At 48.9% G+C, this 26,323-nt stretch overlaps 3 protein-coding genes across 5 annotated transcripts; 1 reads left to right on the forward strand and 2 right to left on the reverse strand.

Annotated features, from left to right (window-relative positions):
- The first annotated feature begins 1,667 nt into the window (after positions 1-1,667).
- MPDU1 (mannose-P-dolichol utilization defect 1) lies at positions 1,668-5,069 on the forward strand. 3 transcript variants are annotated; one of them, XM_063111348.1, is made up of 7 exons: positions 1,668-1,767; positions 2,898-2,963; positions 3,148-3,280; positions 3,582-3,667; positions 3,786-3,904; positions 4,073-4,183; positions 4,339-4,566. In XM_063111348.1, the coding sequence occupies exons 1-7, from the start codon at positions 1,668-1,670 to the stop codon at positions 4,462-4,464; spliced, it is 741 nt and encodes a 246-aa protein (XP_062967418.1). In that variant the 3' UTR covers positions 4,465-4,566. The 3 variants fall into 3 exon arrangements, with proteins under 3 accessions (XP_062967418.1, XP_062967417.1, XP_062967416.1); XM_063111347.1 differs by lacking the exon at positions 3,786-3,904 and having other exon boundaries at positions 4,339-5,069; XM_063111346.1 differs by lacking the exon at positions 3,582-3,667 and having other exon boundaries at positions 4,339-5,069.
- On the reverse strand, positions 5,070-6,555 carry SOX15 (SRY-box transcription factor 15). The gene is made up of 2 exons (XM_063111349.1): positions 6,026-6,555; positions 5,070-5,408 (listed from the first exon to the last, which is right to left on the reverse strand). Exons 1-2 carry the CDS (start codon positions 6,553-6,555, stop codon positions 5,240-5,242), a joined length of 699 nt encoding a protein of 232 aa, XP_062967419.1. The 3' UTR covers positions 5,070-5,239.
- A 1,564-nt stretch (positions 6,556-8,119) lies between these two features.
- FXR2 (FMR1 autosomal homolog 2) lies at positions 8,120-23,225 on the reverse strand. The gene is made up of 17 exons (XM_063110878.1): positions 22,778-23,225; positions 16,783-16,835; positions 16,335-16,428; positions 15,241-15,312; positions 14,982-15,130; positions 14,612-14,705; positions 14,009-14,125; positions 11,816-11,986; positions 11,545-11,623; positions 11,085-11,194; positions 10,792-10,878; positions 10,264-10,486; positions 9,863-10,060; positions 9,580-9,780; positions 9,388-9,483; positions 9,132-9,232; positions 8,120-8,817 (listed from the first exon to the last, which is right to left on the reverse strand). Exons 1-17 carry the CDS (start codon positions 22,856-22,858, stop codon positions 8,722-8,724), a joined length of 2,022 nt encoding a protein of 673 aa, XP_062966948.1. The 5' UTR covers positions 22,859-23,225; the 3' UTR covers positions 8,120-8,721.
- Between the last annotated feature and the right edge of the window lie 3,098 nt (positions 23,226-26,323).

Below are 26,323 nucleotides of genomic sequence, written 5' to 3' on the forward strand. Positions count from 1 at the left end.
GATGAGGAGGGGTGAAAATGTCAATGTGTGACCAAATGCCATCATGGGCTCACCCCCCCCGCCCCCGAAGCCTGGCACAGCTGGTATTGAATCGGCCAGGTCTCTCTCTCCCTTCCTCTTCTGGGGCCACTAGCTGCTCCAGTTTGCCCTCCCCACCAATCCGGTGGAGCCATCGAGCCAGGCAGCCTTCTCCCCAAGCCTCATGTATAGGAGCAGCAGACAGCCAAAGCAGCGAGTGGGTGGCTGTGTAATTTCAAGGAGCAAGAGAATGCCCTGCCCTGTCCACCATGTCCAGGGCTACCTGAAAAGCCCTAATAAACCCTTGCTGCACCTGTGATGCTCCTGCCCCACCTGCAAAGGGTTGCATCAACCACAGGATCAGTGGTTACTCTGACCTCCACGTAGTTACCCTCTACACTCCTCAGAACAGCATAGCCCCTATTCTGGGCTACCTGCCAACCCAACCCTGATGGCCCCAGTACCTGGCAGGAGTGGGGGACTTTGTCACTCCCAGGGCAGCCTGTGTCCAGATTCTAGAAAGGGCTTCCCAGACAGCCAAGGCCGGCACCACTACTTAGTGCCAGTCCCAACCTTTACAGAAGGCCGAGGCACAATGGCTGGAGGCTAGTAGGAGCGCCCACCCCACTGGGGGCCCCCCACACGAGGCAGGACCCCAGCAGCGGCCCCACTGCCTTGCAGACGTCCCGTATGACCTTGGAGATTTCAGAGCAAGAGACAACGAAGGGCTGCTCGACAGCGTGATGGCCAGGCGTACCTCCACCAGGATGGCACACTGTGGGCTGGTGTCTGGGCGCTGGGTGGCAGAATGCAGCGCTCCCAACGAGTAGTCCAGCTTCCCTAAAGGGAGCTGCTGGGCCCACTCGGCCTCGCTTAAGTCCTTGCTCAGTACATGGTGCACCCTCGGGCTAGCGGGGTGAACGAGAACCCAGGGCCGCCATGCCAGGACGCCGAGAGAAGTGTCGGCCTGGGCTTTACGGAGGCTGCCAGCTCTGCGCCCCGAGTGGTGGCTCAGTGGCTGCTCTCCCCTGAGCCGCGCTCGCCTCCCCCACCTCCTCCTCTTCTGCTCCACTGTCGTGGGCCCGCCAGTTGCTCGTGCACCTATTCTGCAAGGTCTGGGAGAGCCAGAGAAGGGAGAAGCATGGGGCCCAGCGCCTAAGGAGGGCTGCCTGGTGCAGACTGTCTTGATCCTGCGAGCGCCCTTCCCGCGGGAGACCCCGAGAGAATGGGAGATAGAGAGCTACAACGGCCCCACCCAACGCCATCTTGGAGACTCCTGCTCCTTCTCTCAACTTGGAACAGTATAAAGTTGGCTGGGAGAAGACAAGATGGCGCCTCCAGGAGGAGCGGAGAAAGGGGAATAAATCTCGCTTCCTAACTGGAAGTGTAAACAAAGGCGCGGGAGGTCTATCTGCGCAGGCGTGCACTTCTGGCACGCTTTAAAATTCGAACAGCGGGGCGCGTCTAAAATATGCTCTGTGACCGAGACCTACGTTTCACTGTGATAGGGACTTGCAGAAGAAAGAGCTGGGAAGGGGGCGGTCCAGCTTAGTGGCGGGAAAAGAACAAGAGGCGGAGTGCCCGGAGCGCGCATGCGCAACGCAAGTCAATGGCGCTCTGGAGAAACTGGCGGAAGTTAGCTTTACAATATGGCGGAAGCAGACGGACTGCTGAAACGGGTGCTGGTGCCGATTCTTTTACCAGAGAAATGCTACGACCGACTTTTTGTCCATTGGGACTTGCTTCACGGTGAGTTTTATTCAGCATCCTATCAAAGTTTTGTTCGAGCGACTGTGGACCATAAGTGGGGCGTGACTGGCGACTAAGCGACGGCGGTGGCTGCTGCTACGCCGAGCTGGGCGGAAGTTACTTCTGAGCGGGGCGGAAGTGTCTTGTGCTGCACAGAGGGGGACGCCATATTTGGGCAAGAGAGGGAGTCTCAGAGTGGAAGTACTTCTTTGTTAAGTTTGTGTTTTACCGACAATGACAGACGAAAAGACTCAGATTTTACAAAGCTAAAGTGAAAATCCGATCAAGTTATTCCAACCTTTATTTGTTCGCTAGCGGGATTAAACATAATTCAAAGCCCCTGATCAATCAGGCCTTCATCGGCACCCCCAAAGGCTCCCACCACCCCGATTGCTTTCTTTCCGGCTTCCACGTTTGCTCATGGTCTGATTTTTAAATAATTTGCCTTTCTTCCTCTTGCCATTTGCGAGGCAGCTCCATAGCAAAGCTCACCTCAGACATCAGACCCTTTGGGGAGCCTTGTGGGTCTACCCTGTACCTCTCCTGTGCTCGCGGGCCTCAGTTTTAGCTGTATTCATAACCCGTGAGTCTGACTCCCACTGAGCCAGGCTCCTTGGGGGGAAGGCTTCAAGGCTAGAGAAATTGTGGGTGACCAGGGCCTTTGGAAGGTAGGTTTATGTCCCTGAGTAGAGGCCACGTGCAGTCAGAGGGTTCAGGAGTGAGTAGTCTGGAGACCTGTCCTTAGAGTCATGTGAAGTAGGCCACCCATTGCTCAGAGGAGGATCAGAAGACTACTGGGCATTGCTCAGCTTTATACAGGGAAGCAAGGAAGAGCCTTGAAAGTCAGGCCAAGGAGTCTAGATGTCAATTTGAAGGGAATGGAAGATTGGGTGGGAGGGAAGGCATTATGGTAAAAGATGTTTTGGAAAGTCATCTGGTCTGAATGTGAGATGGTTTGGAGCAGGAAGGACCAGGCCTTTTTTTCCGTGCCCTGAGACAATACAAGACTTGTGTGTGGGTATGTCCAGGTTGAAGGAAGGAGGGGGGATGTGGCAGCACACAGGACCACTTCAAGCCCTGGCCGGGGTTCCAGAGGCCTCCTCTCTGCTTACCCCTTTTTCTCTTCTCAGTCCCCTGCCTCAAGATTCTCCTCAGCAAAGGCCTGGGGCTCGGCATTGTGGCTGGGTCACTTTTGGGTATGTATCTTATTTTTCTTTCCTGCTGTTGGAATAGGGGTGGAGGTGCTGAGATGCCAAACACTGTATGGCTCCCTTAACCAGAAGTGGGGTTAACATGCTTCCGAGTCCCTTCTGTGACTGTTGTGTTGCACTCCCAAAGACTGGAGGCTCCTCAACCCTACCCTTTTCATCCTTTCCCTAGTAAAGCTGCCCCAGGTGTTTAAAGTCCTGGGAGCCAAGAGTGCTGAAGGGCTGAGTCTTCAGTCAGTAATGCTGGAGCTAGTGGCATTGACTGGGACTATGGTCTACAGCATCACCAACAACTTCCCCTTCAGGTGAGAGGCCCACTCTTCATCCCAAGAGTAAATGTCTACAACTCTAATGGGGGGTGAAGGTAAGGGAGGTAAAAGGGTAGAAAAACTTAAGCCCTTTTAGAAATCTAGTTATCACCAATGGAAATGATGAGAGGTGAGCGTCTCAATAATGCCCAGGATCCAGAATGAGACAGTCATGGATAGGGGACTGTGGAGGACAGAGAATAATCAGAGAATTGTATCCCCAGACAGATGGGCTATGGAGGCTTTCCCTGCCTCTTTCTAGGCCTGCCTTTTTTCCTCCCAACTCTTGACTCTGCAGCTCTTGGGGTGAAGCCCTGTTCCTGATGCTCCAAACGATCACCATCTTCTTCCTCATCATGCACTACAGAGGACACACCATGAAAGGTGCTGAGGATTTACCTGAGAGCTGACTTTGGCTCTTGGGAACCCTGCTGGGAAGTCAGTCCTGGGGAAGCCAGAGGACATTGAGAGTTTGATGTGGACTTATCTCCCCGACCCCCAGGTGTCACTTTCCTAGCCTGCTATGCCCTGGTCCTGCTGGTGCTGCTTTCACCGTTGACACCTTTGGCTGTAGTCACCCTGCTCCAGGCCTCCAACGTGCCTGCTGTGGTCGTGGGGAGGGTGGGTACTGGGAGCAACGGAAAGGATGTTGGGAGGGGGGACAGGGTGGAGGGGCAGAGTAGAAGCCCCAAGTGTGGAGGTGTTGGACGGAGGGGAATAGGGAAGCCAGCGATGGGAACACGGGAAGAGTTCAGATGACAGAACCAAAGGTCTCAACTCCTCCCCTAGCTACTCCAGGCAGCCACCAACTACCACAATGGGCACACGGGCCAGCTGTCAGCCATCACAGTCTTTCTGCTTTTGGGGGGCTCCCTGGCTCGAATCTTCACTACCATTCAGGTGAGTGTACCTTCTTCCCTCTAGAGGGCACTAAAACCTCATCCTGCCTCTCCCAGCTAAGGGTTAAAGCTGCCCTCTCCCTGGAACCTTTGTCCTTAGGGGAACTTTCTTGGGCTCTGACGAAGGGTGACCCTAGCTGTCTCTTCCACAACCAGGAAACTGGAGACCCCCTCATGGCTGGAACCTTTGTGGTCTCCTCCCTCTGCAATGGCCTCATCGCTGCCCAGCTCCTCTTCTACTGGAATGCCGAGGCACCCCACAAGCAGAAAAAAGAACACTAGGGCTGAGCCAGCTACTGGAGTCATTCCTGGTTTCCATTCATCCACCCAACCTCAGGGTCCTCTCTCATCTGAGCCAGCCTGCTGGTGGGACTTTTAAGCATTCTCCACTCCTCTTCAATTGCAACTTGAGCTAGGGTTTGTTTTTAGTGGAAATGGGAAAGTTGGTGGACCCAGATCCTTGCTAAAGAGAGAACGAGGGTAGCTAGCGTCTTTCAAGCTGACATTTTGACATTTGAGCACTTTTCTTCTGAATCCTGTCATTTGGCTGAGATTTCTCCTTTAGCAGCAATTTCCACCTATTTATTTGCCTATTCTGGGCACGTCTTGCCCTGTGGACCTTCCTCCCCATGCCCCTTCTGGCCCCAGAGGACAGAGCCTGGACAAGGGGACCAGTGACTTGCGGCTGCCTCCCTCCCCCAGCCTGACTGGGACTGTCTCCTGGACCCCTGGGCTGGGGTGGGGGAAGGGGGACAAAGAATGACTCAGGTAGGGCCCGAGGGTGGGGTGAGGAGGTTCCTGCTCTGGCAGGTCCAGGCGGAAGGGAGTGGAGATGGAGCTGGTTCCTGCTGCAGTGAGTGGAACAGATGGGACAATAAATACTCGGAGATGTGGTTTAATCATACAAAACGGTGCTTCATCCTACAAAAACTGTGGGGCTGCTCTCCCTGGCTTTTATGGGAAGACTACAGGGGTTTGCAGCCTGGGAGAGGGGAATGGTTCTGGGTGAGAAAGGAGAATGAGGCCCTCAGTGGGAGGAGGTCAGTGTCCATGAGAGTTAGAGGTGGGCTAGGGGCATGGGGACACCAGACAGGGGAGGGTTGTATGGAGTGGGAGAGCCTGGGGATAGGTAGGGGCTGTAGTGGGGGAGCAGCTCCCCCTGGAGTCCAGCGTCACTTTGAGGGAGGGAGCTTGGCGAGGGAGCCTCCGGTCTACAGTGGGAAGAGCTGCAAAGAGAAACACGGCGGTTAGAGGGCACTGCCCTGGGTTGGAGGTGCTGGGCAGAGTCCTGACCAGGACTGAGCAGACGGTAAGAACTTGTCACCCACCCACCACCCCTGGCTGTCTGGGCCCACTGGGTATGGCAGGCAGCCTTGTTGGGGCACGCTCGCGGGCTTGCGTGCTGTGCGGCTGTTTTCCTCCTCTGGGGAGGCAGGCCAGGAAGGGGCCGAATGGGCTTGGCCTCACCTTGCCCCGAAGGCTGGGAGAGGAAGATAGGTCAGGCTCGGGCCAAAGGCAGGGCAAAATGGGCCATCCAGTTAACTAGAACATGATCATGTCCAAGGGTCTGCCATCGGCCCCTGCAGGACCCCTGCCTCCAGGTTCATGGAAACTCCCTCTGGGAAAACCCCGAGCCACTGGGACGCTCCCAGCCCACCCCTCACAGGGACCCGGGAGGACATAGGTTGATGCTCCGCAGCCGTCAACTTCAGTCGAGAGTGGTCTCTGCTTGGGTGGGGCTTAGGTCCCCCCTCTGGCCAGGCCCTCTGGCATCTGCCACCACCCTGGCTCCCGGAGAGGGACACAAGTGTCTCCCTCCTCACCCCGCTTCCCAGGCACTCACCCATAGGTGCCGGCCAGGTAGACTGTCGAGTAGTTGGGGGGCCGGTACCCAAAGCCTCTGCTCCCTTGAGTGGTCGTGTACCCAGGTCCCCAGAGCGGGCCGCCGGCCAGGCTACTTCTTCCCTGGCTGCAGTGGGGGGGTCCGGCGCTCGAGCTCTTGGCCTTGCGCCGAGGCCGGTACTTGTAGTCAGGGTAGTCGCGCAGGTGCCGGGCGCGGAGCCGCTTGGCCTCTTCCACGAAGGGCCGCTTCTCGTCCTCGCCCAGCAGCTTCCACTGCGCGCCGAGGCGCTTGGAGATCTCGGAGTTGTGCATCTTTGGGTTCTGCTGCGCCATCTGGCGGCGCTGAGCGGAGCTCCACACCATGAACGCGTTCATGGGCCGCTTCACCTTCTCGAAGGGAAGCCCCGCGGACACCACCGGGCTCCCAGCGCCCTCCCGCTGCTGGGGTCCCGAAGGCGAGGAGAGAGGAACCGTGGGAGCCGGAGGCTCCAGGCTCCAGGCCTGGTCCTGTGAGGGGCCGGGTAGTGCCATGGACTTGGGGGAAGAAGCCTTCAGCGGGTGTCCTGAACGCCCTCCCCTCAGAGTGAAGCGTCGACCCTTAAAGTGAGGTGCCTTCCCAGGCTGCAGTCGTTGCAGAGAAACTCGGGTCTGGATATCATCCCCAAGTCAAGTCCTTAAGATGGTGCCTTTGCTCCCAAGCAATTCGGCACACTTTGGAGAGTCAAATGCAAAATCCGCCTGGTATCCCCGGCCCTGCACTGGAGAGGCTGTGCTCTCCTTTCCCTCTTGCCCGGAGGCCTCCCGACCCCCAGCTCTTCTCCCCCTACCTGCTGCTGCGACCCTACCGACCTCGGTGGAAACAGTAAAACTTCACCCTGTGGTCTCCGGAGTTCCCGCAGCTGCCAGGGTAGCCCGGGTGCCAAAGGCCTCTCCCGCCTAGGCTCCGCGTTTGTGGCTGGCGGGCCAGACCCGGGAACAGCTTTTAGAGACTGACTCCTCCCCAATCCCTCCCAAAGACTGCGCCTCCCTTTAAGGGCGCCAACATCCTCCTCCCTTAGGCAAACCCAGGTGTCCTGTACTTCCCAGCCCCCAACACTTCCCCTCAGGGTACCACGCCCCCTCCCCACCCAAGACCGAGATGTCAAGCCTTCCAGCCCCAGTGGCTAGGACTGCCTCTCCTCCCTTCTTAAGCATTGGCAATTTAAAGTCAATTCCTTTCCACAATGGGGTCAAGCACAAGGGGATCAAATGCCCTCAGGGTCAGAGTCGTGCTTGAAGGAACTTGGGAACGTCCCACCCCCCACCTCAACCTCTTTACTGGTACCTATTGCTCCTCAAACCCCTGACCTGCCCCTGGGGCAAGAAAATCAGGCAGTCAGAGGGAGCTGGGCCATTTTTGTTTCCTGAGTCATTCCAGCAGGTGCTTGGGTGGTGATTCAACCCTTCTCCAGGTGAGAAAACTTAAGCCCTCCCAACTCCAGCCCCCAAAGCTAGATTTCTCCACTGCCAGTAAATTATGGCAAATTTTATTTTCAAATTTTAACTCAGGAGTGGGGAGCCAGGACACCCGGGACAACCCCCAAGAATAGAGAGGTCAGTATGTGGATGCTGGAAACAAAGCCTGGAGCAGGCGCAGAACACCAGCAAGGAATGAGAGACAGACACCTGGGTTCCAGAGACTGTTGTGATGGAACCCTCCTCTCCATGCCCAAGGCCAAGCCCAAGCCCCAGGCCTCAGGTAATCGGATTAGGCCGACTGCCTTGTCTCTCAGCTCTTAGCAAGAACAGCTCCAGCTCCGAGCAGCCCTGCCCGTGCTGTGACTCAGGGTATAGGAGTGGCACAACTCCCTCTTACCAGCAAATTTGGGGGAGGAGAGAAGGAACAAGGCATAAGCCACCCTCCTCTGGATCAGGAGGGTACCTAAGCCAGGGGAATTTAGGAATGTCAGGAATTCCCAGAAAACCATCTTTGGAACACTAGAGAATGAGGAGACACTGAGTGTGGAGAAACAAAAAACAAGAGCCAGGGGCCAGGGAAGGTCAGTCCTAGAAAAACAAAAGGACCACACTAGAGACAAGGCACAGGAACCAGAGGGCCATTTGGATTTTTTTATTCTCTTTTTAAATACTGTACAGTGAAAAATAAATACGCCTTCTCATCCACCAGACAAGGTTGGTCCCCCTTCCCCTGGGGACCTTGTCACCCCCCTTCATACACACCCCTGGTTCTACTCCAAAACCTTCCCCCATGCCTCCCACTCACTTATACCCTTACTATCCCCGTCTTCCACAGTGATGAGGCCCCAGAAATGGGGGGTACAGGATGGCAAGAGGGATAGCAGGGGAGCCCCCCTGAACTGTCAAATCTGGGTGGGTCAAGGAGCACCCCCCACCAACAAGCGGAGAATGGGGGTGTTCAGAGAGATTGGGGCATTAGAGGATAAAGGCACATCCAGTCTGATGGGGAAGGAGAGAGGCTCCCCTCACCCTGGGGGCAGGGTGGACAAGAGGGAGGGGGGTATGACCCTGTTACACACCCCTCCCTAGCTCCTGGAGGTTGGGGGGGGACCCAAGCTGCTGTGCCACCCCCCCTCCCCCTAGATAAGAGCAGCTCCAGCGCAGGTCAGTTGGGCCTGTGAGGGCCATGGTGTTGGGCAGCAAGCGAGATGGAGAAGGGAGGGATGCGAGCTGGAGGTTTTATGAAACCCCATTCACCAAACTACCCAACTCCAGGGGGGCCGAGAGCTCCCCATTTTCCGAGGGGCCCTTAGGAAGCTTGCTGACAGAGTCACCCTGATGGGGAAGTAGGAAAGGAAGTGGAGAGAAAAGAAAGCAAGCAGTCAGTAGAAACTCAGGTTATGACATTCCTTACCATCTACGCCCTCCTGGCATCTGTGATCAGGGGTTGGTTCCCTGATCAACTCTTTTCACTGTTACTGGGATCCAGAAAATGTAAAACCAAACTTTCTATTCTACTCAAACTTTGCACTAGGCAGACATAGCTGACTCTGCAATTCAGTGACAGATTTCTTTGAGAATTTTCCTGTGCTCCCTGACCCAGAATAACAACAAAAAAAGGGGTGCAGTAAACTGTCTTGCCTGCCTACCTTCTGTCCTGAAAGAGAGTCCTCTGAGGGTTTAGTGCGTTCCAGGGGTGGCCGCTGGCGGCTCTGAGACTCTGCTCGTGAGATATAGTCAGCCACAGTCACTAGGGAAGGCAAAGAACAGAAGGTTCAGAAGGAGCTCAGGGATCCAACCCCAAGACACCAACAGAACGAATCCTAACCCTCGGTTTTCACAGGGTAGGAGGTATCCTGTTCTCTCAGCTCTGCGGAAGGATTATGGAAATCTGCATTAGCTGACCTGGCTGACGGTCTCCACTGACAGAACCATCAGTCCGGTTACCACGGTTACGACGGCGACGGCTCCGATTACGACGCTGGGGTCTTGATTCATCCTCTGTGGCGTAGAAAAGAATAAGAGTCAAATATCCAATTTCCCATCCCTCAATTCTTAACCATCTCTAATTTTTCAGACTCCAGGAACACCCCTCACCAAGGCCATTCTCTGTCATGCTGGGCCCATCAGATTCCAGGCTTCCATCCATGACAGTCCTGTCCTCGTCAGTGCGGCGGCGGCGGGAGCGGCGGCGCCTGGCACTTGCTGGCGGGGGTTCCCCAGGCTCTGAATCAACTGGGGGCTCTGGTTCGGATGTGTCCAATAGGCTGTAGGGGTTACTGTCTGGATCCTTAAGCACTGCTCAGAAGAAGAGGAGTTGGGAGTCAGGTGTCCATCATCTTGCCTTTGGCCCACATTTGTAAACCCAGCTGTCTGGTACCTGAGCTAATAGATGAAGAGTTATATCTCGAGGTGGGCCGGGGGGCAGATGGGGGTCCCCTACCCCGGCCCCCAACTGGCCGCCTCCGGCTTTCTTCCCCTCGGGGCGGGGGATCCCGGTCGCCAGGCCCAGCACGGTTAGGCTCCTCTCTCTTCTCTGACTCGGTCTCAGAAGCTGTGGAAGGGTCTGAGCTGGGGCCTAAAGAATATAGTATGTTTTATTCAGTGCCACTCATCCTATCCTAGGACCCATCCCAGCCCCCAAACTGGAAGAACTCTCCCTCTCCCTCAAAAGTCTCCCAGGCAATCTCCATCACAGCTTTCCCCAAGTTTCCATCCAGACCTCTGCTTCTCCCCACAAGCCCCGCCACTCCTTGCCTCCCATTCCCACAGATGTCTCACCATAGGCAGGACCACCTGTCCTCCGGCCCCGGCCCCGGCCCCCATAGCTGCCCCCATAGGTTCGAGTTGCATGGAGGGAGGAGGAGGAGCTCTCATCAGTGGTATATCCAGCCTTGTCGCTGCCACTGCTGCCCCGTCCACTCCCAGGAGGGCGAAAGCCCAGCCCAATCTGCCGAAGCTGCTCATCAATTTGCAACCTCTCCAAGCGAAGCTGCTCCACCTCCTGGTTGGGTAGGAGATGGAGGAAGACATGGAAGGAGGAATAAGATCAACAGCCTCCTTCGTTCATGCTTCTCCACCTTGACTGTCCCTACATATCTAAGCTCTCAGGAACGGAAGAAGGAGGACATTGACAGTGAACAAGGAAAATTCTGGGACCCAACTCCACAGCCCCAAATTTCCACCAATGGTTCCTGTTCAACACAGAGAAACAAACTAGATTCCACAATTCCTAAGTTTATCCACCAGCAGTCTTAGTCCCCTTGCTCTGCTCAGCTCTTTCCTCTCCTGGGCTTCCAGCTTCTGTACCTGCAAGTAGGAGAGATGATATTCCAGCAGAGCCTGGGCATTGCTGATATTCTCTCGGGTGCCAACAAATATGAAAGGGACCATTCCCTGGAGAGGAAAGAAGATAGAAAGGATAGTGAAGTGGAAGTATTAACCCCAACCTGTCTCCTAGGGGAGCCCACCCAATGGGATTATTCTGGGCTCTAAATTTAGAGGGAAACAAGTTTCTGTGGTCCACCCTCTAGAAGTCCCAGCCCCAGAGAACAATCCCAGCTACTTCTGGGAACCAGTTTCTAGGCCTGGTTGCCCCATACCTCCTCCCTGGGGTTCTTCTTGTCATTATCACCTTCCACTCGAACCCTCACCACACCAGATTTATCCACAATCTCCTGGATCACTTTCCCATTCTTTCCAATCACTTTGCCTGAATGGATAAAGGAGGAATTAAGCCTTTTTTTTTTTTAAAGGAAAGAAGAGTAAAAACAGAAGGTAAACAGTCTTCCGGGTTCGTCCCCATTCTCTACATGGATTGCATTTCATTCATTTTCCTGCTTCTAGGTTTCTGATGAGTTTTCACAGGACAAAATATTACAATCCCTAGAAATTTTTTCTTCCATTTTTATCACTCTTATATAGACTATTTGCTCTGTCCTTGTGAAACTGGAAGTCCACAGGGAGGTGCCAATCCCTGGGGTCAAGCCCAGAATCACTTTAGAGAATCTCACATCTGGCCCTCAACTATACTCTTTTATATACACACACCCCCCAACTCACCAACCAGATTCCTGGGCACTTGCACTGAATCCTCAGAAAACTCAAGGTAGCTTCGTGCCTGTCGGCATGCCTCGGGTGTCTAAGAGAAAAGTGGGAAGTTGTTACTAAAACAGAAGACCTAGATTTCAAATAATGATCTTCCTGCCACTTTGGTGAAATGTGCTGCCACCACAGTAAGGGATGGAGGTCAACATAACTCAGGTTTGCTTTCTATTTCAGAATCTCATCCCTCTATCCCCTAAGGGACACAGAAGACAGATATTTTGCTGACCTCCCCGTAAATGCGGAAAGTGCAGGTCTCTTCACCCAACTCAATGGCGGTCACACCAGGTACTTTTCGGGCCTGCTGGATGTTGGCACCATGAGTCCCGATTGCCAGTCCCATCAGGTCCTCTCGCACTGTGAACTCCTCCTGGAATGCTGCTGCCAACTGCTTGCTTGTCTGAAAGGAAAAGAAATTGTAGGAATTGTAGTGGAAATCTCAGAACACCTGTCCCATGTACCTGACTCTTTGTACACCTTAAATAAGGAAAACGTGTGAAAGCAAGCCAGAAGCACCCTGGAATCTGTTGACCACTAGGACCTGTGTGAAAAATTCAGGAACTTTTAATTCCACTCCTACTTGCCAAATACTAATGGCTTGGGGGAAAGGGAAGTAATGAGGACAGAGTATGGGGTGAAAGTCACCAAAATTCTGGAATTGACTCTAACACTATCTGGTTGTGATCCTGAACAAAACACACACTTTGTGCTTGTGCCTCTGGTCTGTCATTTGCTAAGTTATTATATCTGACCTACCTTATTCTCAGGACTATCAAGAGGATTAGACAAGGTTGTTATGAAAGTACTTTTCACAAGGTACATGCAAGCATAAGGAATTCCTACCTTAACCAAACGAATATCAATTCCTCCCAAAATAAAACCCAACAATTTGAGTAGAAAGCAAGGGGTTAAGAAAAGCAGAAAACATAGGGCTGGCCAGTTAGCTCACTTAGTTAGAACATGGTGTTATAACACGAAGGTCAAGAGTTCAGATTGCCATAACAGCCAATCGCAAGAAATAAAAAAAAAGAAAAAAAGAAAAGAAAAGCAGAAAATGAGTCTATGGAACACAATTTCACTTCATTTCTCAACCAGTTCTTAGAGAGGTCCCTGGATTCAGGCAAAAAAGGTTCTTGAAGAGTGAGTCCCAGCTATAAAGCACCAAGTAGGAAAAATATCTGAAAGGGGACATTCACAGATCACAATCTAATGCTTCCTAATTCCAAGATGGACAGGGTTCGATTACAATGAGGATTTATTTACACTAGGCAAGAAGAGAAAAAGGAACTAAGTTGGGTGCTCAAAATCACTAAGTTAGAGAGGGAGGGGAACAGAGAGGATCTAAAATGACTTACAAGTGTCTTCTAGAGATTTTTGCCAAGGGTTTTATTTCTTAAACTGCCTGATGGGTACAAGGGTGTTGCTATACATATTTTTTATCCTTTATATACTCAATATTTTCAGTAAAAATTTTTTAAATGAAACAACAGAAAACAAAAGGCAAATTTCTTAAGAATAGGGACATGTCTGTGTTTTTAAGACTCTGCACCTGTGGCTAACTTAGCTTATCAGGTACACTTTACCACAGACCAATATGGCCAAGTCCTGGGAGAGGTGACATTCTACCTTTTGTCATCAGGAAACCTGTCCATGGGCAACTGGAGTTAGTATCATCTGGGGGTAATGGTGAATTTTTCCCTACCAATGCCCTGAGCAGCATCCCTAGAGAAGCAAAAGATTACCATGATCCAGAATTTACAAAGATTGAGAGAAAAGCCTACCAAGAAGATCAGTTCACTTAAAAAATGGAAATGGATGTTCAAACACACACACGCATCCTGTTCATTTAGAATGGTATAACACCTAGGAAAAGGGAATCTGACAGTTATAGGATGTCAGAACTCAAAAACCTTGTAAAATTCTCTAGTCTACTCCAATGTCACAGATGAAGAAGATAAAGCTCAGTGAAATTAAATGATTTGGCAAAGGACAATTACATGACAAAATAAGATACAGGATACTAAGTCCAGTGGTATTTCCCAGTGTACAAATCATTCTCAAATATATCCCACAGAGCAGTTTGGTTTCCAGAAGTGATTTGGGAGTGTGATTGGAGGTAAGAGCCACACCCCCTTTCCACTTTTAAACAGAGCTGCTCTGATTAATCTGTTTTATGCTTCCAAGTAAAATTTCACTTGATTAAAGGGTCCCATGGCTAAAAAAAAAAGTTTAAAAGTAACTGCATTATAACATGATGGAGCTCTGCCATCTGTAGGAGCCTGGGATAAAATAGCCAACCCAGGTCTAATGGCCAAGAACAAAACCTTAGTTGTTCTGTAAACACAGCAGCATGGGTAGAGAATGGGGTAGGAAGGGAGGAGGACAATATCATCCAGTAGGAGGAAGTGAAGGCAAAACTTACCTCTAGGTGCTTGGTAGCTTCTTCATTGCGAGACATGAGCAGCAGCTTGGTACGCAGGCTTCGGAAATGCATATCACCCAGCAGAGATGCCCGCTTCACAGGGGCTTCTGTGGTTGACTGGGAGGAAACCAATGGGAAAGTCATTAAAAGTGACTTTGAATACATACTGGGAGAGAGCCAGGGACTGGCAATCAGGATACCTGAGTCTCTGGAAAAGAGTGGGAGTTAAGATGAAGCTAGGGAAAAGGAAAATCATTGTCAGTCTCATAAGGGTCAACAATCTGGGTGCCTAAGGGAAGTGGTTTTAGATAGCAAGCATAAGGTGAGAGCTATACAGTCTATTTTTGAAAGCCCAAATATTCAAGAGATGGTCTCCAACCCACACTGTAATATGATACCAGGTAAAAAAAAAAAAAAAAAAAAAAATTAAGGTCATACACGAAGAAGGTTAAGTAAAGGCTGGGTGGGCCAGGAGCAATACAGTCCTCTCTGACAAATAAATATAAGCATATTTTAGCTCCTTCCTTTCTGCAAAGGGGTTAGGAGGGGAAAAGGAAAAATTGTTGAAAGGGCTTATGTGAAATTCAGGCAGCATAAACTCACCAGAATGAAGAGTTCACTATTCGTGATGTTGAGAAAGATGCAGTTGGCTCCCAGTGCTTTCTTGAACTCTTTATGGACATTTTCATTGGAGCAGCTGCGGAGAAGAGGAAAGTGCTCAGAGGGCAGAGAGCGGAGTACAGTGAAAGGTTCAGGGGAGAAAGAACAGGCCAATAAATAAGAAAAAGAGGAACCACAGCTAAAGAACAGGGATGGGGAAACACAGCAGTTGAGAGTTCCTAGCAAGAAGGGCTCTAGAGGGCCAGGGGAACAACAGAGAAGACTGAAAAGTGGGAGTGGGGCCTGAAAGAAATAAGAACAGAGATAAGGGCTGTAAAGAGGGCCCCCAGTGGCTGACATTCCTAATACTCACGCTTCTCTCAGATCCTCAGGTACAGCCATGGTAACCTTAAAGAAGCTGCCTTTGGTTGCAAGGGGATTGGGATTAACTGGCCGAAGTCGCTCCAGGGTGACAATCTCATTATAGGTGGCATCACAGGCTGCATATTCAATAACATAGAACTGGCAGAGGGAAATAAAGAAGTTGTAGATGACTTGAGCATCTATCTATCAGCCTTCTATGAATAAAATATTTGTTCTATAGTTCCTCAAAGGCCTTCATAATCACTCACATCTCCTTTCATCATCCGCACCCGGGCCAACCACCAGCCACAAGGCTCCTGTTCATTGGCTCGAGAATAAACCTAAAGAGAAATTGAAAATAAAAGAATACTGAGGACTGATATGGATTGTGTCCCCCAAGTTTTATGTATTAGTAGCTTGATCCTCACTGTGACAGTTAAGAGGGAGTGAAATCATATTACGGTAATTGAAAGGTGGGGCCTGGAAGAACAGAGGTGATTAGAATCTGAGAACCATGCCTAGTGAATGGATTAATAATGGTGGTCGTGGGCATGGTTCTGAGGGCTTTAAAAGGACAGCAGTGAGACTCTCTTTCTCTCTCTGCTCTGCCATTTTCTGCCATGTGAGACCCCTGAGTCACTGTTGACACCAACAGATGTGTTCCCTGGACTCTGGACTTCCCAGCCTCTGAAACTGTAAGCAATAAATTTTGTTTTCTTTATAAATTACCCAGTTTGTATATTTTGTTATAAGCAAGAGAAATGAGCTAATACAAAGACCAACCAAAAACATCAAGGATGGAATAACAAGGGGCTAGATGGTTAGCTCAGTTGATTAGAGCATGGTGCTGATAACACCAAGATCCAGGGTTTGATCCCTGTACCAGCCAGCCACCAAACAAACAAACAAAAAGGAATAAGAATTAAGATACTTGGGATGCATCCTAAACCAAAAGATAAAGGACACCAGTGGAAAAGGCTATTAATTAAATATCAGAGGGAGGCTGGCTGGTTAGCTCAGTTGCTTAGCACACAGCCATATAACAGTAAGATCATGGGTTCAGATCCCCGTACCAGCCAGCTGCAAAAAAAAAAAAAAAAAGAAAATCAGAGGGCATTGGATTTTAGATGCCATTATCACAAATTGAAGAAAAGTGAATCCCCTTGAAACTGGGAGGGGCTCCCTGAGAGTTTGGCTGATCACAACAGTGACGGAAAGGGAACTGTTGCATTTTACTTTTCCACAGGCTAAATGGCTGGATGTGGTGGCTTAGCTGGGGGAATTAGGAGTATGAACCAACCAGAGAAGAGCTAGGATTCTGGCAAAGGTGATATTTAGAAAGGGTGGACTCCACGGCCCTTACCTCTACCTCGTCCCCTTCTGTGATTTCCTTATTATAGTCAGCTGGAGGTGGTAGCCGGACATCCCCAAAAGGAATTTGTCTCTCACTCTGCCAGCTGCAAGAGAAACAGTGATATGAAAGCTATTCAGACTGATGTGGTTGCCCATTTCTTTAGGAAGGGGTTACTGCCTCAGCTGGGGGATTTTCACCTTCCCTACTAATTCGAGGCTAAACCCGTTGCTAGAAAATGTGTCTTCCATCTCTTGTTAGAAAATCTAAATAGTGGGTCAAATGCCCCCACCCTCACCAAATTCTCAGCCCTTTCCTCTCCTGGGATCCATGTAAGTTGCCCACCCAAACCCTTGGCTCTCCCCTACCTATTACATGCCTCATAGGACTCAGCCGCCCCCTCTTCTCCATTTTCCTTCTAGGACCTAGTATGCTGGATTCTCTATTCCCAAGGTCTTACTTGTTTTCAAAGAAGATGGTGACAGAATCTTCATGGACATCCTTCACAAAGCCCTAGAATGGATTTTAGAAAAAAAATAAAAAATATAAAATGACTTTTTTTTTTTTTTTTTTTGTCTTTTTCGTGACCAGCACTCAGCCAGTGAGTGCACCGGCCATTCCCATATAGGATCCGAACCCGCGGTGGGAGCGTCGCCGCGCTCCCAGCGCAGCACTCTCCCGAGTGCGCCATGGGCTCAGCCCTAAAATGACATTTTACCACCACCTTAGCCATCAAGGGAAGAGATACTGGAAATCTTTAAACTAGACTTTTAGATGGGGACATAGCAGAATACAGGGCCAGAAAGACTTTATTGGGAAAAGAACATAAATAGTGAGGGAAAGAGAAAGGAAAGACTATTGGCATAGAAAGAGATGTGGGAAAATCCAAAAATAAGATGGGACAGGAATTAAGCAGAAGGAAATGCACCACCTGCATCAGAACAACCTGGAAACTGGTGGTCTACTCTGGCACCCACAAGGGCCTCCCCATATATTTGCCTCCTGTTCTGCTGTACAGCCTGCCAGAGTTCAATTAAAATACCAACAACATTCAGCAAGGCTAAGAATATCCCATGAGACAGTGTGAGGCTGTTCTGGAACACCTAGAGGACATCAGGATCTGCCAAGAGAAAGAAGGGTCTAGCTCCCAGATAGAGCAAGAGACCAGAGCAAACTTGGTGCCCTGACGCCTGGTTCCTAAGAGAATAATCACAACACTGGCAAGGTTCAAAATGATGAACACAATTTATGGAATGAAAAATTAGGACTTAAAAGATATCAGATTTTTGAATGCTAGAAGAATGACACTGCTGAGAATGTGAGGAGAATAAAATTTATAAAAGACCCCAATCTTGAGATCATCAGAGAGAGGAACAGGGATGACTGAATAGCTGGTTCATCTCCTGTTTTCTATATCCTCACTAAGGAGGCCAAAACTATGTGTTCAACCTTGTACTCCCAACTTTTCTACTTTCTTTATTTTTCACACACTCAAAATTAGGGATTTCTAATTTTGATAGTCTAATTTATGAATTTGTTCTCTTATGGACTATGCTTTTGGTTTCATATCTAAAAAATCTTTGCCTAATCGAAGGCCACAAAGGTCTTCTATGTCTTCCCCTAGTGGTTTTATAGTTTTTTGTTTTACATTTAGTTTTATGATCCATTCTGAGTTAAATTTTGTATACAATGTGAGGTATTGATCAAAGTTCATTTTTAACCTATGGATATTCAGCTGTCCCAGCACCATTTGTTGAAAAGAGTATCCTTTCTCTGCTGAACTGTCTTTTCACTTTGTCAAAAACCAGGAAATGCAAATTAATGTGTAATAATAGAAAGCTTATCAGCGGTTGGTAGAGGAGTTTTGGAAGTGACAGAAATGTTCATTACCTTGATTGTGGTGAGGGTTTCACAGTTATATACATACGAGGGTACTTCAAAAAGTCCATTGAAAGATTCATACTATCTTTTAATTCTATTTTCCACAAGGCCCTTGTGGAAGCCAGAGTACTTTTCTTTTTTGGCAGCTGGCCAGTCCAGGGATCAAACCCTGGACCTTGGGGTATCATCAGCCCATGCTCTAATTGGCCAGCCCCCAGAGTACTTTTTGAAGTACTGTCATATGTCCAAACTTAACAAACTACACACTTTAAATATGTGTACTTCATTGAATGTATGTCAGTTTTACTTCAATAAAAAATTAGGGGTTTTAAAAAAAGTTAAGTTTCAAAAGGCACACAACAACTATTCCTGAGCTTCACAGCTAGTGACAAAGCTGGGCTTAGAAAACACCAAAAATGCCCTCCAGAATGCACAGCTCTCACCTCATAGAATTGGTTAATGATAAACACTTACTATACTGCTGTTTCCTTATGGTGGGAAAACCTAAACCTAAATTTTGCTCTTGATACAAGCCACCTTCCTCTTCTTTAGGGATAGGGTCTTGTCAAGAAGCCCGTTATTTCTTAGAGCCTTACCAGTGCCCAAGGCATTAGTATTCATAGCACTTTCTCTTTCTTATACACGCTTTACCTTTCCCTGACATTCTCTTCCCCAGATGTTTTTTCCACTCTTCATTCAGATTCGAAACCCACTCCTACTATTCTCCACTCATGTCTTCTGAGGCACTTTTACTCCTCACTATTTGCTTGGGTCCCTCTTCCCTTCTGGGTTCTTCCCTTGGCTCCTTCTCAAGTGCCCCCTTTCTTCTCCCACAATCACTAATATTTTATCTCTTTCCTCTTTTTTGTCCCCCTTTATAATGTGTGCCTGGATTTCTAGAAACATTTCAACAAGACTCTTCAGCTGACTTTATCCAATTCTTTATCTAAAATGTCTATCTCCAAGCCTTAGAAGTAGTTTATCAAGCCAGAATTACCTACTTTCAAAACATTTTAGGGAACATTTTAGACAGAGGAAGGGGAAAAGAAATAGATGGAGAAGAGAATCACTTGCTGCCTCTTGCATGAAAAGATTCCCACTCCCAGATATATTCATTCACAAAGGCTTATGCCTATGGCTCTAATCCAATTCTCTGCCACGTTGGAGATGACTCTAAGGGGGAGTATAGAAATATGACCTTGGTTTTTCCAGCTACCATGATTTCTAAAGCAGAAATGCAAAGCTCAGAATGGAGTCATCTCTTGCATCGCTCAGCAATCCAACCAAACATCACTCACCCTTATACCTCCAGGGTCTTTTTCCTTCAAATAGTCTCCGAAACAAGCTTTATCCCCAACTTCTTATTCCAATCCTGTCTCTGCTCAATTCCAACCCTTCACCCCAGACACTAGGTTTTTTCCTCCAAGGATACCAGGATGGAAACTGAACTACAAGTTCTGCTCAATCTTGGCTCACTGGGAAAATAGCAGGTGAGGGCAAGAGCAGGTGAGTGGAACCTGTTAGAAAGCCACCTAAATCCAGAGGATGACTTTGATTCAGTGGTCACAGCATACCCTGGCTTTTGCTTCTGGAGCCTAACACCAGGAAGTCAGAGGAAGAGAGAGCTCTAGGTTCCTAGGTACTTCCATTTCCTCAAATCAGAAGATCTGAAATTAGTCCCCACCTTTACCCTATCTTCTAGCCCTGGGCTCTCAAAAGAAAGGAGGGAGTTCTAGGAGAAGAGCAGAGAGTCTGGGTATATCCATGTGTTGAAACTGAGGATGCCATACTCATTAAGAAAGGAAGGGGAATTAGGATATACAGGCAAGGTCTGGAAAATAAGATAATTGTGCACTGGAAGGTGAATACATATTTAACTTTGGAGAGTACAACTTAAAAAATAAAACACATTAAGTTCTGACAGAAAAGGAAGGGTTGGTGAGATAGCTACAAAATAACTTAGATCTCAGATCTGACATTTGCAGTTCTATCCTGGAAGCAAATCAACAAAAGGACCCAATTCTGAGATAGGAAAAAGGGACCATCCCAAATTATTGGTTCTAGAAGCAACATAAACACTCTTTGATCACACCAAAGTTTGCTGAGTCATGAATATTAAATCAGTAGCAAGGTCAGAATGGATAAGTATGTATATGGCACTGAGAATTGAAGAAAGATGAGACTGAATTTACAGATTTGTGTTGTTTTTTTTTAAAGATGGCCAGTAAGGGGATCTTAACCTTTGACTTGGTGTTGTCAGCACCACTCTCCCAAGGGAGCTAACCAGCCATTCCTATATAGGGATCCGAACCCGTGGCCTTGGTGTTATCAGCACTGCACTCTCCACAATGAGCCACGGGCCGGCCCCGGATTTGTTGTTTTTAACTCAGGCATGGGGCAGAAAATGCCTGAGTGGCCAAAACACAAAATCCACATTACCTGGCTTTCAGCTCAACTGCAAACACTACTATTTGAACCAGAATATCCTGTCCCCCATTTGCTCAAGTCTATCATTGCCACAGCCCACAGGAGAAAAGGGAAAGATTGAGAAAGACTTTCTGTTGTATACTTATATGTGGAACAGGAAATACATCCCGTCCCAGCCATCTCATATAGTTAATTTGAACTGGATACCAATCTTTCCCAGCTGTGCATAGTTCCCATACTTCCTAGAACAAAAGCAAACATATCTTGATCTCAGACTCAATTTAAGAATCTCTTTTCTTGGAACCTAGAATTTAGGGGTGGGAAGGACCCACATGAAAGACAAGATACTGGGGGAAACAGAGCTTATGAGGAAGGGTATTTCAACAAAACTAATGCAAGTTTGGGGGAAAGAATATGAGACGAATGTGCTCTATCAAAACCAGAAAGGAATTAGACACTTTTCGCCAAAGAAACAGAAATGCTATGGAGGGAGGATAGAAAAAGTCCCAAGAGTTAGGAAAGTATGCAGAAAATGACAAAAGAGATCAGCTGGGAGCTTCCTTAAGCTAGGCGTAGAATAAGGTGGTTCTTGGGGATTACACAGTAATACAGAAATATGAGGATAAAAAGCCAAAAAATTGAATTGAGAGAATAAGATAGACATGGGTACCCACAGGTATTGGATATAATAGGAAATCTGGTGAGAGAAGTAAGGCAAAAATGGATAGGCATTTAGAGTGGGTAAAAAATGACTATAGTTAACTGAAGTGGGGGCCCAAACCATCTACTCCAAGGGCAAATACAAGACCCTTTCCAGTTACAGTAAGACATGTCTTCACAGGGAGAGTCAGCAAAAGTCATTTCCAAGGACATGAGAAGGTAGAGAGGTCTACTGTAGGGAAAAAGACCTGAAGGGAACTGACAGAAATGGGGCTCATCTCAGAAGTGATGCCATGAGAATATATCTCTTCTCCAGCTCCTCAGGGTGAATTGACAAAATGAGACAGGAAATCAGTAAAGTCTCTGGGACAATTCTAAGCATAAAGCCCAAAAGAAGATCAGAAGAGCAACAATCACACCAAGAAAAATTCTTGGGAGGCAAAAAGGGTCCCTCTCTGGCTTAATCCAAATAGGAAAAAAAAATCCTAGAAAGTGGATTCAGGGCAGATAAAGAAGGTAGTAGTCAAAGGAGTTCTAAAGAACCAAATCCTGGGCAAGGGAGGAGCTAAAATAAGCAAGGGTCTTTGAAAAATAGTTTCCTTTTCCTTCCAAAAAAGGCTTTTCCGAATTGGGAGTTGGCTAAAAGTCTTCTAGAACTGGAAATCCTTGTGAAGATAAACAGAAGGGATCCTCATGAATTCCCTTTTAGAGATCATGAATATGAAGCTTACACTCCTCAAGATGAAGAAACTATGTGAATGCTCTAAATGTATCTGAGGTCAAAGTGAGATAACAAACACAAATCCATCCCTGGGTAGAATGGCAGACCAGCTGGCCTTGGCATAAACCGGTGGTGGCTTGTGAAAAGATGCCACCTTATGACTGGCAGGGAAGCAATTTGACTGATACATCGCAGAGTTCCTGAAGTCAAAGATGCCAAATGTCATAAATGGATTTTGACCATTTCTCCTTGGGTTGGTAACAGGAATATAAGACGAAAGTGGAGTGAGTGTTGCAGAGCCAGTAAGCAGAGGCGTCTCTGAGGACGATGAAAGGGTCTAATACAGGACAGAGGGCCTTCCCAAGGCGGTAATGAGGGAGAAGAAAGAGAATTCTCCATGTACTTGGACTGTGGGGAAGACGTGATTAAGGTCGAAGGGTATGTCTTCCACTAGAAACCAGGGAAAGTCAATTAGAAGCTGGGTAAAGGGGTCTCTCGCGGGGGACGGGGAGCGCCGATCCAGCCACAATAATGCCCTGATGCTTATTCTCTCTGAGACGGGGTAAAAGCAGGTGTAAGAGGCCAAAAATAAGAGGAAGAAGGTTAACTCCCAGCGGTCTCCCCGGGAGGGCTGTGGGTGGGACGCGGGTCTAAGGTTCTAAGGGTCAGGACTTAGCTCCAGAAGCTCGATCCCGCCCCAGTCTTCCCCGCTCCGGCTGGGGGAGGGGCCTAAACACGGGTGTCCCCGGTCGGCGCCCCGCCTCACCTTGTAAAAGGCCCCGTTGGAGCCGCGCACCTCGACGGGCAGTCCCGGCTCCACATCTCCCCCAGAAGCCAGTCCGCCCATGGCGCCGCCACCGCCTCCAACTCCCCCGGCGGCGGCTGCAGCAGCGGTCTGAGTGCGAGCCGGGCCGGGCCCCCGGCGTCTCCCCGGAGGAGGAGCCGGAGGGGGAGCCGCGGGGGGCGGGAGCCGGGCCGGCCCCACGGTGGCCCTGCCGCAGCCAACGAGCAGAGGGCCGGGGCCGGGCCGCTCCCCGTCCGCCGCCGCCGCCGCCTTGGTCTCCGCCACCGTGAAGGAAACGGCCGCCGCCGCCGCTGCCTTCGTCACCTCAGCTTCCGCCCGCCGCCGCCCCCGCTGCTGCCTCAGTCCCGGGACCCGCTGCTGCCGCTGCCGCTCCACGGCCTCCACCTCCCCCTGCCGCCGCCGCCTACTGCGCAGGCGCACCGAGCACCCGCCCGCCGCGCGCGGGGCCCCGAGGGCCACGGCGCAGGCGTGAAGGCTGAGGACCCCGCTCGCGCTCGCCAGCGCACCAGGGTTTCCACATTCCCTTTCACTCTCTCACGCCCCCTCCTGGCCGCTTGCTTGCGCTTGCGCGGAACAAGATGAGCGCGCTTCGCCACCCCACCATTTCACCGCCCCCATCTCTTCCTTTCCCCGCCCCACAACACTGAGAACTAACCAATCATGGCGAGGGCGGGGCCGAGCTCCCTCAGTCGGATTGGACTTCTGCAGCTCCTGGTCAGGCCACAGCCACTTCGGCGTTGTGAACCCCTCCAGGCTGGGACAAATTAGACATGGGCATGCGCCTGAATGATTGCTTGGTCACCTTCCCCACCTTTGTCTGTCTTGGTGCGCACGCTCCAAAGAAAAAAAGACGAGTCCGAAGTCCAAAAGTGCCCAGTGCGCACGCGCAGAGGTTTACTCTTTTAAGTATCCATAATTGTGTGCTATAGAGGATTTAAAAGTCACGGTTCTTGTCTTGAGGAGATTCTGACATAGTGAAAGGTTATAGAATAATTTCAAGGCAATACTGAAAAGCAAGTGCAACTTAGATTCGCACAAGATCGATATTTAAATGCTGAGGAGGGCCAGGCCCGTGGCGCACTCGGGAGAGTGCGGTGCTGGGAGCGCAGCGACGCTCCCGCCGCGGGTTGGGATCCTATATAGGAATGGCCGGTGCCCTCACTGTCTGAGTGCCGGTCACGTAAAAGACAAAAAATAAATAAATAAATAAATAAATAAATAAATAAATGCTGAGGAAATTCAAAAATAGGAAAAATTGTCATGGAGTAAGGATAGAAGTGGGAAAACTTCGGATTCTTGAACTAAGGTAAGTCAGAAGTTTAAGTAGAGGTAATTAAAATAGTACATAAATTAGAAACATACACTTTTAATTATTTAGGAAGTATTTGCTTAGCCCCCCACTATGTTCCAATCACTATACTAAGGGCTAGGGATACAAAGACAAAACATGGTTCCTGACGTCAAAGAATTTCTAATATATTGGAGAAGGAGGAAGGGGTAATTAAACACATAGATGCACAAAGTTCGATTGAAGATGTGATAGAGACAAGGACTAGGGGTGCTGGCCGATTAGCTCAGCTAATTAGAGCATGGTGTTAACACCAAGGTCAAGAGTTCAGATCCCCAATACAGGCCAGCCAACTACAACAACAAAAAGGTAAGGACTAAGTATGGAGGGGAATCTTAAGGAGACAATGGTTAGTTGTTCTTTAGAGTGGCCAGTGAAGACCACACAGAAGTGGCGATGCAAATTGAGATTTAAGGGATGAGTAGGAGTTTGGTGAAGGAAAAGTGCAGTAAAAGTATTCTTGAAAGAACAAGGCATACAGTGGTGCAGAGGAGCAGAAAGAGGGTGTGCTTTGGTGAACTACAACTAGTTCAGATAACATTTGGTGTGAAGTGGGGAGCTGCAGGAAGCTAAACTGTGAAGACTTGCAGATCGGATTAAGGAGGATGGCTTTTACTTTACCGATAATGCAGTCATTAAAAGATTTTAATATGGTAAGATTTGCACTGTGTGAAGAATGAAAGAGTGAGGGTGGTCCCTAAGATCATGAGACCCTGTGAGGAACTGTTGTAGGTAAGAGAAATGCTGAGGACCTACTTGGATTAGGACAACGGGCAACAGAGGTACAGGTTGAATTTGGGTCTGTTAGATGGAAGCAAAATCAATTGGTGATGGAGAGTGGGTGACATGGGGTCAGGAGCCAGTTAAGAAGTGGGGGGGGACAGAACAACTCCCAAATTTCTAACTTGGGTTACAGAGTGAATGGTAATGCTAATCACGGAAGAGAGAACACAGGAGACAAAGGTTTGGAGAAGAGGATGAGTTTAATGAGTTTGTTTTGCTTTTTGAGTTTGAAGGCCTTGTGGGCCCATCCAGGTAGAGGTGATCCCTTGTCTTCAACAAATTTCTCTTTCAGGTCCCAGCTTAAATATAAATTCCTTAGCCTTCCACTATGCCCAGACTAGGTTAGTTCCACTGCTTCAAACTGCCAAAGCATCCTGTACTCCTTCTGCACTCATCATGATTGTAATATCAATAATTTGTCCACTGTCTTTCTTCTGCCACATTACAAGCTCTGTGAGGTCAGAGACTGGGTTCCATATCTGTTTGTCCCCACCATTGTACCCAGTACCTAGCACAGTTCCTGGCACAGCAAGTAGTATCTGAATGAAGGAATCAACGTACTGCAGGTCTATGGACACAAAAGTGTAGCCCAGGAGAAGTCTGGGTTAGAGATGTGGAATCATCAGCATATCAGTCATAGTTAAAGCCATAAGAGAAAATTAAATCAGTAAAGAAAAGTGTAGACTGAGAAATGAATTGGATCCATGATGAAACTCTCAACTACACCTGTATTTGAAAGGCTAGGAAATAAGAGGTGCCTCCAAAGGCACCTGAGAAGGAACAGATGTAATTAGGATGGCAGAAATGGTAAAGAGACAATAGCAGTGATTCTGATAGGAGTAAGGAGAGAGAGAAAATTTAAGTGGGGCAGATTATCAAAAGTGCTGACTGTCAGACTGAAAAGTTTGGGTTTGGACTCTTAAGCAATAGAGTAATTGGATTTTAGAAATGGCATCATCAGCAACTTCCAAGTCTCTGGCACCAACAGTCCTCTCAGGTTTGACTTTTCCTCTTTTTCATCTGCTCATTCAAGCAAAGGATGGGAGTAGGACAAGGGGGAACAGCATTTCGCATAGAGGAATGCCATTCACAGAATGCCCAGAGGGGAGGGTATAGTGCATTTGAGGTACTGAAAACAGTCTAACATGGTTGGAACCAACTGGAGAGGAAATATGGCTGGAAAGGTTGGCTTGGGCCAGAGCTTGGAGTACTTGAAACATATTTAAAAGTTTGGATTTTTCTGCTGGGAGTGGTGGGAGCCATTATAGCATTTTCATAAGACTTGCATTTTAGTGAAATTACTTTAGCTAGAGTATAAAGGATGTTGTAACAGAATGCCCCAGCTTGCCTTAGGATTTCTGAAAAGACAGATTAGG

This window comes from Cynocephalus volans, chromosome 10 (assembly GCF_027409185.1).
Source record: "Cynocephalus volans isolate mCynVol1 chromosome 10, mCynVol1.pri, whole genome shotgun sequence".
NCBI classification, from domain to species: Eukaryota; Metazoa; Chordata; class Mammalia; order Dermoptera; family Cynocephalidae; genus Cynocephalus; species Cynocephalus volans.

What these genes read in the sequence shown, in the direction of transcription:
- SOX15 (XM_063111349.1), bottom strand. Translation starts at nt 6,555, where the DNA reads ATGGCACTACCCGGCCCCTCACAGGACCAGGCCTGGAGCCTGGAGCCT. An exon ending in TACCTGGCCGGCACCTATGG is followed by an intron (nt 5,409 to 6,025) that starts GTGAGTGCCTGG and finishes TTCTCTTTGCAG; the next exon opens with CTCTTCCCACTGTAGACCGG.
- FXR2 (XM_063110878.1), bottom strand. Translation starts at nt 22,858, where the DNA reads ATGGGCGGACTGGCTTCTGGGGGAGATGTGGAGCCGGGACTGCCCGTC. An exon ending in CCTGAGGATCTGAGAGAAGC is followed by an intron (nt 14,706 to 14,981) that starts GTGAGTATTAGG and finishes TCTTCTCCGCAG; the next exon opens with CTGCTCCAATGAAAATGTCC. An exon ending in GACAGGTGGTCCTGCCTATG is followed by an intron (nt 10,061 to 10,263) that starts GTGAGACATCTG and finishes TATATTCTTTAG; the next exon opens with GCCCCAGCTCAGACCCTTCC.
- MPDU1 (XM_063111346.1), top strand. Translation starts at nt 1,668, where the DNA reads ATGGCGGAAGCAGACGGACTGCTGAAACGGGTGCTGGTGCCGATTCTT. An exon ending in TGTGGCTGGGTCACTTTTGG is followed by an intron (nt 2,964 to 3,147) that starts GTATGTATCTTA and finishes TCCTTTCCCTAG; the next exon opens with TAAAGCTGCCCCAGGTGTTT. An exon ending in GAATCTTCACTACCATTCAG is followed by an intron (nt 4,184 to 4,338) that starts GTGAGTGTACCT and finishes TTCCACAACCAG; the next exon opens with GAAACTGGAGACCCCCTCAT.